The 13,872-nt window shown below is 44.3% G+C and overlaps 2 protein-coding genes across 6 annotated transcripts in view; one reads left to right on the top strand and one right to left on the bottom strand.

Moving 5' to 3' along the window:
- Positions 1 to 42: 42 nt before the first annotated feature.
- ZSCAN29 (zinc finger and SCAN domain containing 29) lies at positions 43 to 13,313 on the bottom strand. 2 transcript variants are annotated; one of them, XM_046007688.1, is made up of 6 exons: positions 13,176 to 13,313; positions 11,790 to 12,222; positions 11,106 to 11,310; positions 8,350 to 9,039; positions 6,028 to 6,498; positions 43 to 4,293 (listed from the first exon to the last, which is right to left on the bottom strand). In XM_046007688.1, the coding sequence occupies exons 2-6, from the start codon at positions 12,105 to 12,107 to the stop codon at positions 3,428 to 3,430; spliced, it is 2,550 nt and encodes an 849-aa protein (XP_045863644.1). In that variant the 5' UTR covers positions 12,108 to 12,222; positions 13,176 to 13,313; the 3' UTR covers positions 43 to 3,427. The 2 variants fall into 2 exon arrangements, with proteins under 2 accessions (XP_045863644.1, XP_045863643.1); XM_046007687.1 differs by lacking the exon at positions 13,176 to 13,313 and adding an exon at positions 12,783 to 12,920.
- Positions 12,216 to 13,872, top strand: part of TUBGCP4 (tubulin gamma complex associated protein 4) — a 38,866-nt gene continuing 37,209 nt past the window's right edge. For 3 of the 4 annotated variants that reach the window (XM_046007689.1, XM_046007690.1, XM_046007691.1), the window contains exon 1: positions 12,216 to 13,629. In XM_046007689.1, the coding sequence (XP_045863645.1) occupies positions 13,270 to 13,629 (360 nt within the window). In that variant the 5' untranslated portion in view covers positions 12,216 to 13,269. The remainder of the gene's footprint in view (positions 13,630 to 13,872) is intronic. The other variant, XM_046007693.1, reaches the window with a different exon arrangement.

Raw genomic sequence — 13,872 nt, forward strand, 5'->3', positions numbered from 1 at the left:
ACTAAAAAAAAAAAGTGGGCATCTGGATAGTTTAATTGCTTAAGTGTTTGACTCTTGGTTTTGGCTCAGGTCATGAGCTTAAGGTCCTGGGGCTAAGCCCGACCTGGAGGGCTGTATCTGGGTCTGCACTTAGCAGAGAGTCTGCTTGAGATTCTGTCTCTCTCTTTCTCCCTTTTTCTTCTCCCTCTTTCTCTCCTTTCTCCCTCTTCCCTGTTTGCAAGTGCATACTTTCTCTAAAATAAATAAATAAATACTTAAAAAAAATGGTAGTGTGGGGAAAATGAAGAAAAAGAAACAATAGCACTAGAAAACAACTGATGAGGATATGATTGTTCAGCTTCTGCTAATCCATCCTTACTTCCTTTGCTCTACATGTCGCTCAGTATGTCCCCACAAAGGTCTTATGAATATTAAAAGGGTAGGATGCACCTACTCCACCTACATCGGCCTTGGTTTCTCTTTCTTTGAATGTTGGCTATTTCTTGCTTCTTCCATCCTTAGGAATGGCAGACTGGGTAGGAGAAAAAGGTTTGTTAAGCTCTAGTTTGAGATGAAATGGGCTTTCCCCAGTAAGAGTTTGCCTTTGCCCTGTTCCTTAGGTACATTCTCTTCATCTGGAGGTTGGTGGGGAGAAGGGAGGCTGGTGCTGGGTCTTTTAAAGTAAGACTTACTGTCCATGACCAGTTATGATAGGTCATAATGCACTGTCCTAATGGATACAGATACAGACACCACAGAAGAATTTTCATTCTAATTTCTCTTCTACCACATCCTAATTTGTTTCTCAGTCTAGCACATAAAGATTCAAACAGGCATACTTCTGGTAAGCCCACACAGGGAGCCAAAAAAGTGGGTAAAAATTTCTTTTCCTAGCAACAACTTAGTAATTTGCACATGTATATTTGGTGGGGTGTGGGGTGGGGTGAAACACCTGAAGAAACACTGGGTACTTTATAGACATTAATTTTTATTAACGTGGTATCCCTGAGAGGCAGATTAAGGTGTAAACATTATTCTGCTTTACAGAAAGGGAGATGGAAACAGGTTGACTTACACACAAGACATCTGGAACCAGAATTCATATCTGCTGATACCCCCAACCAGTACTTTTTATACACAACTATCCATAAATATACCAAAGACAGTAGTCTCTCATATTAAAAAAAACACACATTTAAAAGACACACTTACTAAACCATCTCAAATCCCGAGGCACTGCTTTAGATTGGTGTTTCTTCTATCTTCCTGTCTCCTTAGGCCACATAATTAAGATACCATCTTGTCCTAATAAACATTAGGAAATTCTTTGTAGTAGGATCCCTCAACACCAGAACCCCACTCAACCTCTCATCTAACACAGCAAGCTATGAATTACAGAATATTCTATCTCCCCACTCCTCTTTGATACCTCATTCCAGCCACAGGACTCTGATTATATGTGAATATGAAACAGCTACTTATCCTAGACCTTAGCCATCTGTTCACATTCCTCTTTCCTCAGACCTGCCCCCTGTAGTATCTTCTCAAGATACTAGTTTCTGACCTTTGTCTCCCATAGGAACTAGTCCCCTCAAACAGCTCATTGTTCTTCTCCAGTGCAAGCTGGCTCTTTCATCAATAAGTACAACGCAGTATCTGATTTATTATAGCTGGATGGGACCACATCCTCATCTACCTCTGGCACTCCATGTCCCACCCAGTTAAGGCAGTTCTCTGCCTCATGCATAGCCTAGATAATACTATTCCTCAGATTTTGTGCTGTTCCAAGTTTTGTTTAACTTTCCTTACAGTCTGGCCTTTGCTCTTGGCTCCATCTGCATAAAACACCTTGCTCTCCAATCTTCCCATTTCTCACCCACTCAGCACTCAGTTTTGTGATTGGTTTGGGGATTTCATCCCACCCTAACTTACCCGGTAACCTTCCTTCCTTGAACACTTGCTGTTTCATGAAGCCTTCCTGAATAAAGAGAAGAAAATACCTCCCAGGTTTTTCTTATAGAAAACTATAATGCATTAGACCTTAACATTTATGCAAAATGTTACTAGATTTCTAGATTTCTCTAAAACTATTGCAGCTCTACATGTGCATTATTTGTCCATGTCAGTGTCATCTGTTTTAGGGTGTAAGAATAAGGACAGGGCTTGTTTACCTTGTGCTGTACAGGGCTCATCATACTACTATGAACAGGTGGGCAGTTATTCAATACTATTTGATTATACAGATCAAAATTACACTTGTGTTTGAAGAGCTTTTAGAAATAAATCTGTACATGAGTCCTGCATCAGGCTCCTTGCTCAGCAGGGAGCCTGCTTCTCTCTCTGCCTACTGCTCCCCGTTTGTGCTCTCACTCTCTGACAAATAAATGAATAAAATCTTTTTAAAAAAATTAATCTAGACAGTTGAATATGTGCATATGTGCAAGTGTTGGCAATTCCAGTGACCAAAGATAATCTGTCCTCCTTGCCATTAGGGTAAAGAGTTGTTGGCACAAAGTGGTCTGTTCCCTAATTCATGGGTATGTGGCAGTTTCTGCTCAATGCAGGTGAGTATTCAGTGCCCATGGGGTGCTGTGTAACACTATACTAGGTGTTTGTAGTGTGTGAAATGCAGACAGCCCCCTACTGGCAGCTTTAAATGCCTTCTCTCATATCAACCTATCCAGCTGGCTTGCTCTTTGCACTTCTGGACCAGCGGGACAGATGAAATTCATATCAGATGGAACAGAAGAAAAAAATGTATCAATCTAGAATGCTCTAAATATATATATGGAATATATTATGCTATTCCAGATCTTCTAGGGCTTTAAAGAACTTAAGAAATCCAGGGTTCACACCTCAATATTTATATAAGGTTTATACTGTTTCCCCATATAGAACACCTAGGCTTTTAACAAGATGATTCATAGGTCAGAACCAAGATGGATATTAAATTCTCCTTTAAGGTAAATGAAGAGTGGGCATGACAAATGTCATTCTGAGCACAGATTTATGTGAACAGGAAAAGCCACTTTTTCGCATTTCCATTATTGTATAAAGAGCTAGACCCATTCAGAAAAGTCTCACAACCTCTCCCTGAAATGCTGCTGTGGTAAGTTTTTCCAGTTGAAATGCAGCCGAGTAACAGAATAAATAAATACGTGGGATCTACTACTACATCCTCTCTATTAAGGAAATAACATAGGCACTGAGAGGTAAAAGTGTTATTTCTCATTTCCAGTGAAGGCAAGGAGAGAGACTGAAATCTTCCTTTCATTCTTAAGATATCTACCTTAGGAATTCATAGATCCAGGAAAAACATGGACAAAGTGGGGTAAATCTTAGAGTGTTTCTTAAGCTAGTTGGGCAGAGAATAGGAGATGGATCTACTATTGGAAGACTTTTCCTAACAATTTCAATGCATGTATCTTTTCTTTGAATTCTCAGGGGCTTACTTAGGTGCTGACTGTGACAGAAGTTTTTCTCGCATATGAATCTCTCGGTGCTTATTAAGGGCGGAGCTTTTACTGAAGCACTTGCCACAGTCATGACACCCATAGGGTTTCTCTCCTGTGTGGGTCCTATGGTGTGCACGTAAGTCAGAACTCTTACTGAAACTCTTTCCACAGTCAGGACACACATGGGGTCTCTCTCCTGTGTGTATCCTCCGATGTGCACTGAAATGAGAACTATTGTTGAAGCTTTTTCCACACTCTTCACATTGATAGGGCTTTTCTCCTGTGTGGGTTCTCTGGTGAATTATAAGGCTTGAGCTCTGATTGAAGCGTTTTCCACACTCACCACATTGATACGGTTTTTCTCCTGTGTGGATTCTCCTGTGGGTGATGAAATTTGAACTGTCACGGAAACTTTTCCCACAGTCAAGACACTTGTAAGGTTTCTCTCCAGTGTGGATTCTGCGGTGTCTGATGAGGCGTGCACTCCGACTGAAGCTTTTTCCACAATCAGCACATTTATATGGATTTTCCACTTGAGATATCTGATGCATGAGGTGGGAGTTTGGAACAAAGTTTTTGCTGTATCTGAGATATTTACAGGGTCTCTCTCCCAAGTAAGGTCTCTGATGATTTAGAACTTTACCTAAACTCCTCTCTGGGAGTGTTGGTTTTCCTCTTCTCTCCCCTGGGGTCGTTTCCCACTGTTGTCCTGATCTACATTCACTCTCACCACCTTTACCCTGAGTAAGATGCCGGGACAGTTTCCTTTCAGACCTTGCAAGTAATGTTCTATGTAGTTGTACTTCCTCAGAAATATCTCGTTTTAGATTCTCTTCATAATCAAATCCAGCCTCAAAACCTGATATAAGAATAGAATTTTAAAGGTTATACATTTCCTCAATATTATGTGCTGGGGGTAAAGTAAGTATCACATTAGATGATTAAAGATAAAAATTAGGGAGCACTAGATCCCCACTGACTACTACCAATTAGAATTCCAGTGTTTTTACTCCTGTGCTTAGTAACCAATCACATGTTTCTCATCTGTTATAGGGGCTGATTAATACATTCTTTTAATGCTTCCTGGATACCCATCATCTTCAGAAAACTCTCTCAGTATAACAAGGAAAACCTACCAGATTTAAGATAGGTCCAGGAGTACCCAGGAAAACCTTGAGAAACTTCTATATCCAAAAGAACTATCTGAGTCCCCCTCCTCTCAAATTCCAATGTATGTTGAGAATGAAAACAGAGTAGGAAAATATTTGGTGTCTTTCAAAGAATAGAAGGCCTTCTGAGAGAGAAATTTTGCTAGGAAATATCTCCCTAAAACAGTCTCTTTTCCCTGGAAGAATAAATATTAAATGTTCCTAAAGCACTACTCTAATGCCCAAGCTAAGCTTTTAATATTCTTCTAAGAGCCAAATACTAGGCTCTCCAGGCCTAGGCTATGTGAATTTGCAGATACTTGGCAAATTTTCAGTTTGCAAATTGACCTTGAATTTGCAGAATTTTCAGATGTTTCAGACAAATTCTGGATCCCAAATTCTCTGGACTAAATCTGAGAGCAAAGGAATACTGAGCGTCAGCCTGTTTATGTACCCCCTAAAGACAGTATTTCTATCCAGAAGCTTAGTCGTGTAAGATGCCCCCGTGAAACAGAGATTTGTTAAATTTAATGAAATCTCAGAACCTTAAATATGTGAGTGTGTATTGTGAGCCTCTGAGGAGGGTAATTTAGCACTTCCTAAACTTACATTTTTTTAGTGGAACATATTAATACCTCCATGGGGCACCCTTGAAGAATGTACATCTGAAGAACTTTTTGAAAAGAAAACTATTACTTATTAAATACTTACTGTGTGCCTGAGCACTGTGCTAGGTGCTTCACCATAGGACCTCATTTACATCAACTTCAGTGAGGTACATCGTAATATGTAAGCAAACGTAAAGGGTTAAATAACTTGCTCTGAGTCATTCAGCTGGCTAATGGACAAGAGAGTTAAGATTCACATACATGTATGACTCCAAAATCAGAATTATTCTTCCCACAAGGAGGGAAGCCATAGTGAAGTATTTCTTTTTCTTACACAACAGCTAAGTTTCAAACGGTCCATTCCCTAAGAAATCTTGGACTTTTGCCCAGCTGTGGCTGAAGAGGTTATTGGGTTTTCATAGGTGTGAATAAAGCAGACATGTGCAAGTTTGAAGTAGAGGAAAAAAAACATTTAACAAGAATGAACTTTCAAAATCAACTTCATCCCACTATGGGTATACAACATGCTACTTGGGAGATGTTAACTTTCATACTCCCTGCTAGGTAAACTGCCTAATAGCTCAGATGTAGATGAGAGCAAATTTATAAACTTTGCACCCATCAGACTGATGATGTATTATGAGACGGCAAGGCAGGTGAATAATTTATATCCCCTCTGTGAGCTGCTTTAATAGAAAAGAAACATGGAGAAGAGAGAAGAATCCATGAGAGCTGGGTGTAGAAGCCTGTCTCCTACTCTTCAGATTGTTGATTTTTCTCCTAAATCCCACTGTCTCCCTTCTGCTACTCAAACCTCAAAAAGTGAAAGGATCTTACCACTGGGGCTCTGGAATAAGACTGGAGCACGGGTCATGACAACCCCAAGGGGTACCTCAGTATCCTCTTCGTCATCCTCAGAATCTTCTTCTATGGTCTCTTCTGCAGCCTCAGCTTGCTTCTCAGCTTTGGTCTCACTGGTAGTCTGGATGGGGCAAGAGGCTGTCTCTTCTTCCTGGCTGTCACTGGGTAGGGCAACAACCCTGGCACTCACCAAAGCATCCATCTCTTCAAAGAAGGGACAGGTCTCTGGTGCTTGGCCATTCTTGACTTTCCGATAGCTGGTCTGTAGGCTTTTAAACTTGGTCCGACACTGCTCTGGTGTCCTTAAGAATCCATATTCCCATAACCGCTCAGCCACTGCTCCATACAGCTGGCTATTGCGGTGACAGTTCCGGAGGGCTTCGTAGAACTGGGTCTCACTAAGAATTGCAAGGTAAGTCTTTGTCTCTTCATAGCCCCAGTGTACACCTGCCACCAGAAAAGAAATTTCAGCACCACTTAGTCCAGGGCTTTATAGCCTCTATTCCTCAGTCCTACCAAGTGTATGATGAAAAACCACCTAAGCGTGGGCTCCTAGGTGAAAAAGTAAAAATACTTTGTTTCTAAAATCTATACAAACTCATTATAGAATGTTTTGCTTCTCTATATCCCACAGCAATTTCACAGGGACCTTGATTCCTATTTTCTCTTTAGCCATTAAAAAAAAAAAGTCTTTCACTAGATCACTGAAACACTCATTACATACACTGAGTCAAGAGTAGAGGATGCGTTTTCCCATTCTTCTAGTTATTTCTTTGGAATTCTGATCATAACTAGAAAATAACTTGCCAGGGGAATAAGACCTAGTCAATCACTGTCATGAGTCATCCCTAACTTTTCTGGTCACTCTTTTTCCATCAGCTCTACTTCCTTATGAATTAAGTGTTTCAAAGTATGACCCAGGACCCCAAGGAACAGTCTCCTACACAATCACACGGTTGCCCATTCCCTATTATGGCCCTTCTTCATTTGCCACAATCTCAAAAAAGCCCAGTAATAGCAAAGACCTGAAGGGTACAAGGTGAAAGCCTGAGAGTCATGCACCTTATCCTTAGGAGTAAAGGTCTGGTGGAAGCTGGAAAGAGGAAGAAAGTGAGAAGTATCTCCGGGCCTGAGCCTGTACTAGTGCTACAGGCTTCCTTTGGGCAGTACTTCAATAGGATTACAGGCTCTGCTCCTTGCTAGTCCCCAGGCTAGAGGGAAAGGAGATCCGAAGAGTTTTCCTCCCACTTGACAGCCACCTGGAGATGCTGCTGCTGCAATCATCCTCCACTCACTGTCAAGTAAAGGAGTTGGGGAAAGAACTGGAAGACAGAAAAAGCAGTGGAAAAAGATGAACAGATGATGAAAATAATGGCAGCTAGCATATGTGCCATGTCTGTGGTTTACCTGCATTTATTCCACTGTCAAAAAAAGAATGAAAGAAAAAAGCATACTGAGGGAAAAGAAGATAGGAAGACAAGAAACCTGGAACAGAACTGAAGTAACAACACACACATATAATAAAAAAATGAAAAGATCGCTGTTCACAGTGAAACTGCAACTTTAGAGAAGTAGTCCTGCTGCCACGCCCCATTTTACAGGTGAGGAAGCAGCTCAGAAATGGTCAGATGACTATCGAAGGTCAACCAAGGTGATTAGGAGTCAAGATTAGAAACAAACCACCGACTCCTATTCTGGTGTTCTTTCCGTAACAACATGGTTATAAAAATTATATCAACAGTAATAAATAATACTTAAAAACAGTTCCATGGGCAAATATTTCAACCAAGTGTTAAACTAAGATTTCTTACTACGTGTGTTGCGAATCTCCTATAAGAGTCTTAGAAAATGTTTCCCCAACTTTGGGAAGTCCCTCACTATGCTATGCTAAGTGAAAAGGAACACAAAATAAACTGACATTGAGAACTGGGGAAATAAAGCAGCAGTTTGTGTAAGGTGCTCAATAATATTTTCCTTAATAGCATAGTGCCAGGTTTTTCTCAGCTGTTAGTGATTTTATGATCAGGGAAAAAATATTTTAATAAAGAAATGGAATGACATTCTTTTAAAGAGCTCTAGAATTTTCTGAGTGTACATATTCAAAATATCTAAAATTACTCTGTACTATTATCTAATTTTCCCACAAGAGAATGAAATACACATAGAACTGAAAAGTGCCTGCCTCTTTTTCTATTTAAGTGACAAAACTGACAGGCAACATTAAACTTCCTGACTGCACATGAAGTCTCCTAACTCCTCAAATCTAATCCCAGAACCCCCAAAAGAAAAGCTTCTTACCACTTGGGCTTCGAAAAAGAACAGGTGCAGTTGAGTTGTCGGGGTCTTGGGGGGTGGCCTCCTGGCCCATTTCATCACTGTCCGACTCTTCAGCCACAGCCTCTTCTGCTTCCTCATGCTGCCAGCCCTCTTGTCCTGGCTCCTCTGTCTCAACATCACTGCCCACCAGGCCAGAGTGAGAGGCTGCCTCTTCCAAGCCATTACTGGGCAATGCAATGACTTGGGCACTCATCAGGGCCTCCATCTCTTCAAAGAAGGGGCAGGTTTCAGGTGGGTGACCACCCTTGACTTTCCTATAGCTCTTCTGGAGACCTTTGAACTTGGTCCGACACTGTTCCAATGTCCGAAGGAAGCCATACTCCCGGAGCCGCTCAGCCACAGCCCCATACACTTGGCTGTTTCGATGACAGTTTCGGAGAGCCTCATAAAACTCAGTCTGACTGAGAATTGCAAGGAGGGTTCTGGTCTCTTCATAGCCCCAGTGCACACCTGCTACCTTCTCATCCTCAAAGCCCCAGTGATCCTGGTCCACCCAGCTTCTTCTCTCTCTCTTGGGTAATAACAGATCAGCATGCATTTGTCTTTCTCCTGTGTGACAGCCTCTTGAGAGTTCCTTCTCCTTGGAGCCCAGATCAGGGGGCTCTCCTTGCTCCAACCTGGAGACCACACCGGATTTAGGAAATGGAAATCCTGCTTGCAGGGAAGCAAACAAAGGATATCACAATTTGAATTGATCATAAAAATACCTCTGAGTTCAGACCTGCCTTTTTTCGAATCCAAGAGGCTTATAAAGAAAGTGTCTAAGGAAGTGTTCTCAGAAAGTTCAATGGGTTGGAGAAAGTGGGGGAAATACATAAAACCTCAAGAAAAGAGAATATTTTCCAGAGCAGGGTTACAGAAAGGAAAAGGTTCTGTTTGTGTGTTCAGAGCAAATACTTTTGTTCCATGTTGCTCCCTAGCTCTCCTCACCACTTACAGGTCTTGGCACTGCTGGGAATCTTACAGGTCTTACCGGAGGTCTTGGTACTGCTGGGAATATTCACCTCCCATCTCCTATAAGTTCTCCACTTGGCGCTAGAGAATTAAACCAGAGTGATTCCAAGGGCGAAAAGAGTAGGGGAGAAACTTCAACTCATCCATTTCCTTCACAATGTCACCAAATTCTAAAGGCTTCTCCCACAGGATGTCCTGCTCTGTTCCTTAAGCCCCATCCAAGTCTAGAACCCTTATCCACTTACAGCCAGATAAATGCAGCAGTCACTGTTCTACCTAATTCCAGGCTCTTGCTTCCTCAGCTCAAACACTATACTGTTCAACCTTAACCTCCCATGCACTGTCCATTCATATCAGACTCCTCTCTAGATCACAGCAGACTATTACTCATCACTCTGGGCCTTTCCTGTAAGTCCTTCCTATCCAACTTTAACCCATTCTATGAGAAGTTGTATTTGCCAGAGCCACCCTACGAAGCCTTCCCTACTGCCCTCCCTCATCTCTTACTCTGCCAAACCCCTTTTGTACTCACACAAATTGACTAATAGTCATTGGCTGGCATGGTTTCAATATAGTTCAGTTCAGCACATATTTGTTTCCAATCACACCCTAAGCTCTTTGAGAAAAGGCACATTTACTTATTGCAGAGTACCTTGCAAGGCGTTAGAATGCATGGTGGGTATTCAAAAACTGATTAATTCTGCAAGTCTCTGTTTGGGGCTGAAGACTTGCATCTGGATTGCTAAACAGAGACCGTTACAAATGGCTGAGAAGGCTAGCTTCTTGGATGATAAGATCAGAATTCAAAACAACCTTAACAAGTTAAAGAAATGATCAAAAAAACCCCAAAGAGATAATAGGGAATTCAACTGAGAACAAATAAGAAAAACAAGTTCTACAAAATCAAATACAACAATAAGGAGTAGGCACAAAGACAATGGGGAAACCGGTAAGAGTCCTGAAAGTTACCGAGTAAACAATAATCACCAGTTAGTAGAGCTTTACTAAAAGAAAGTGTAGTGAAATTCTCAAGTAAAATTCCTACTCTGCCTCTACCTACCAGACCCTCCCTCAAATAATATAATTTAGTTCTCCACAATTAACTTGGTATTTGGAAGACTTCATTTCCAAAGGAGAATAACAAAAACTTAATAGGTCTAAAGAATAGCTTCTGAGGTGCCTGGGTGGCTCAGTGGGTTAAAGCCTCTACCTTCAGCTTGGGTCATGATCCCAGGGTTCTGGGATCTAGCCCCACGTGGGGCTCTCTGCTTAGTAGGGAACCTGCTCCCCTCCACCCCACCCCCACCCCCCCGCCTGCCTCTCTGTCTACTTGTGATCTCTGTCTGTCAAATAAATAAATAAAATCTTAAAAAAAAAAAAGAATGGAGCTTCTGAGGAAGAGCTTGAAGAAACAAATACAGTTCAATTTGGAGAAGGAAGATGACTAAAAAGAGGCTGTGCCTTCAAGTATACAAAAGAATTTTTATCTAGAAAATACCTAGTATCATCATTACCAGGAGGAAATAAAATAGTTCCAATTCTGATAAAAACTAGGAAGCCATCCTCTGGCAGACTTGTTCAAAGAGGAAATATAAAAATACTACACCAGAGGGCTAAACTACATACCTTCAGGAGGTCTCCAACAACTGCATACTCTACAATTTCAACTCATTTCCTGAAATCCCTTTCCCCACTCACTATTCCCAACCCTACTTCCCAATTTAGAATGGTATCCTATCTTCCCATATGAATCTACTCCTCACCGCTCCTTTGAAAAGGTCTGAGCTTCTCCTTTGGGTTCATCTGCTCCTGTGGTCCCAGGTCTGGGCTCCTTGCCCTCTCTTTCTTGGTTACACCCCTGGGCTGGGGTTCCACTGACTCCTGCCGAACACTTAATAACTCTCGTGATGATTTCAGGGGTGTCATCTTCTCCAAGCGCACTTCCTGCCCCTTCACAGAGACTGTGACCTAGAAACAACCCCCATTAATTGTCACTGCAAGGTTATAATGAGGGGCATTCCCAGAGGAGATTATTTAATACCCCAAAAGAGTTCATCCTTTTGGGACTTAGCTAGGTTTGGCAGGGGAGGAGGTTTAACAGTGAACATGGGTCTTTCTTATTCCATTAGTTTAGAGCAACTGGAGCTCCAGAAAGAAAAGCTCAAAATAGTAAACCCACCTACAGCTAAAAAATAATTCCCCTTTCTTCCCTCTTAAGTAAAGAACCTTAAGACTACGAATAACTCATTATGACAGGGTAGCAAAGGTACACCCAGGTATCATCTCCAGATAAGCTCTATCTGAAAAAGTTACCTGTTCCAGGACCTGAAGTATAAGCATCACCAAAGGAGATTGTGCCCCTCTTTAAAGCTGTATATACCTTAATATGGCCCTTTATCCTTGCCCCTTCCCAGTCACACACTTCTGAATTCCCCCTCCCTTCTCACCGAACGTCCAGGTCTTCCAGGCTCTCTTTCTAAATCTTCCACCAGAGCCACTGCCTCCTCTCCACTTTCTGGACATTGCTCCTGTACCCAATTCTGGATCTCCCCAGGTAAGATGGTCAGGAACTGCTCTAGCACCAACAATTCTACAATCTGCTCCTTGGTGCGCACCTCCGGCCTTAGCCAACGACAGCAAAGTTCCCAGAGTTGGCTGAAAGCCTCCCGGGGCCCAGCTACCTCCTGGTAGTGAAATCTCCTGAAGCGCTGTCGGAACGTCTCAGAGTTAGTGCCATTCCCTCTCAGAATGGGTTTGGCCATCATTCACAGCAGAAAGCAGCTTCCCTCCACTTAAGGGTTGGAGGGCTTACACCTATTTTCCCATGTCCTTGGAGAATCACCTGCAGATGAGTCTCTCAACTGTAAGAAGAGTTTCCTCCTAGGGTAGAGAGAGATGGCACTATCAGAAGAAATACACTCACTCATATGTCTAAAGTCTTGCCAAGAGTTGGTTTGACTTCCCATATACTCCACGTGGCCATGTGAGGTAGCACCAACTTAAGGACAGCAAGCCAAACAGCATGAAGACCTTTCAAAAGCTACCATTTCTGGGCAACTTTCAAGGCAGCCCGGCGAAGCAGCAAAGTATAAAGTATTGTCTGCCCTTCTTCCACCTCCCCCCAAACCTGATCCCAGTCAGCTCCCCTGACCAATGTTGCATAGTGAGTTCGAACCATATGGGAGACCTGGAGCTGGAGAGAATCTAAAAGCAAGGCACCCTCTTGCTGAAGACAACAAAAAGCCTCTGTCCAGCGGGTGGCAGCTGATCTCCCCTACTACCTCCGCAGTCCTTCCGGGGACCCTTTACATCCTCCCCGCCTCCTCAGACTACACAACTACCAATTCCCACCCGGGACAAAAATCAAATACTGAATACTGGGTCTTTGTTTTCCCTCACAGCCTAAGTAACCGCTCAGCAACTACTCGGGAACTACTGACGGGAAACCTCGCGCACTGGGAGGATTGGTTTGGGTTCCTGAAGCGAGGGCCGGTGGGCGTGGGGAGTCACACTGAGGTGGTGAAGAGAGGGAGTCCGAGGGGGCAGTAGTAATGGGCCTCCTGAGGACGAGTTCAGTTGCTGGCCAGGGGCTCCGGGCGCTGCGGGGTTCGCGGGAGCGGGACTCGACTCTAGGAGCGGCGGGTGCGGGATTCCGGCCTCTTTGTCTTCGGTCCCTCCGGCCAGGTCACTCTCGGAGCCGTCGTGCGGTCCCTCCAGAGGCCTCCGGCCGAGCTAAGGCGCCCTAAAAGCACCCTCCGGCCACCCCAGCTAGCGTCTCCTTCTCGGGGCTGCCCCTCAACCCACTCGCATCTCTGCCCCCGGGCCAGCCTCACCCTCTTAGGGTCGGGCCCCAGCCCCGGCTCTCCAGCCTCCCAGTCCAGCTTTCGAACCGGAAGTAAGAGCGGGCGACTCGGGCACTGAGGGCGCATGCGCAAGGGCACTCCGGCGATTCCTCCTGCAGAAGCTCGGCAGGAGCGAGCGACTGGGCCCAGCCGAGCGCGGCACACTTCCGGGACGTGGGGCGCCTATCCCGTAATATTTCCCCGCCGCTCTTCCCGCAGCAGTTGTCTTGCCACTTGGGATTCAGGACAAACCGCCTGTCCCAGGGCCTGTGCGCTTGTCGAGAAGGCGGCATTCGCCCCTGCGGTCCTCTGGAGGGACGTTGGAGGGGGGGGCGACGGATATAGGGACTCGAGATCCGCCGTGGGAATGATCCACGAACTGCTCTTGGCTCTAAGCGGGTACCCAGGGTCCATTTTCACGTGGAACAAGCGGAGTGGCCTCCAGGTACGGTCCAGCCCCTGCGCGGGAACTAGGGAGCGCAGAATGGGCGGGCCCGCGCCAGTGCCTGGGGGAGGAGTCTGCGAGGTCGAAGGGCGGGGCTTGCAGGGGTAGTGTTCGGGGAGCGAGTGCCTGGGCTGGTAATCCGGGAAGTGCCTGAGGGGCGTTGGCGCGTGGTCCCTCACCTCCGGAGGGCTGGACCCGGGCTGGCGAAGAGAAGGCGGACCCGAGAGGAGGGAGCACGCGACC

Source organism: Meles meles, chromosome 6 (genome assembly GCF_922984935.1).
Source record: "Meles meles chromosome 6, mMelMel3.1 paternal haplotype, whole genome shotgun sequence".
Taxonomy (NCBI): Eukaryota; Metazoa; Chordata; class Mammalia; order Carnivora; family Mustelidae; genus Meles; species Meles meles.

What these genes read in the sequence shown, in the direction of transcription:
- ZSCAN29 (XM_046007688.1), bottom strand. Translation starts at nt 12,107, where the DNA reads ATGATGGCCAAACCCATTCTGAGAGGGAATGGCACTAACTCTGAGACG. An exon ending in CTGGAAGACCTGGACGTTCG is followed by an intron (nt 11,311 to 11,789) that starts GTGAGAAGGGAG and finishes GGTTGTTTCTAG; the next exon opens with GTCACAGTCTCTGTGAAGGG. An exon ending in TCTTTTTCGAAGCCCAAGTG is followed by an intron (nt 6,499 to 8,349) that starts GTAAGAAGCTTT and finishes TTCTGGTGGCAG; the next exon opens with GTGTACACTGGGGCTATGAA.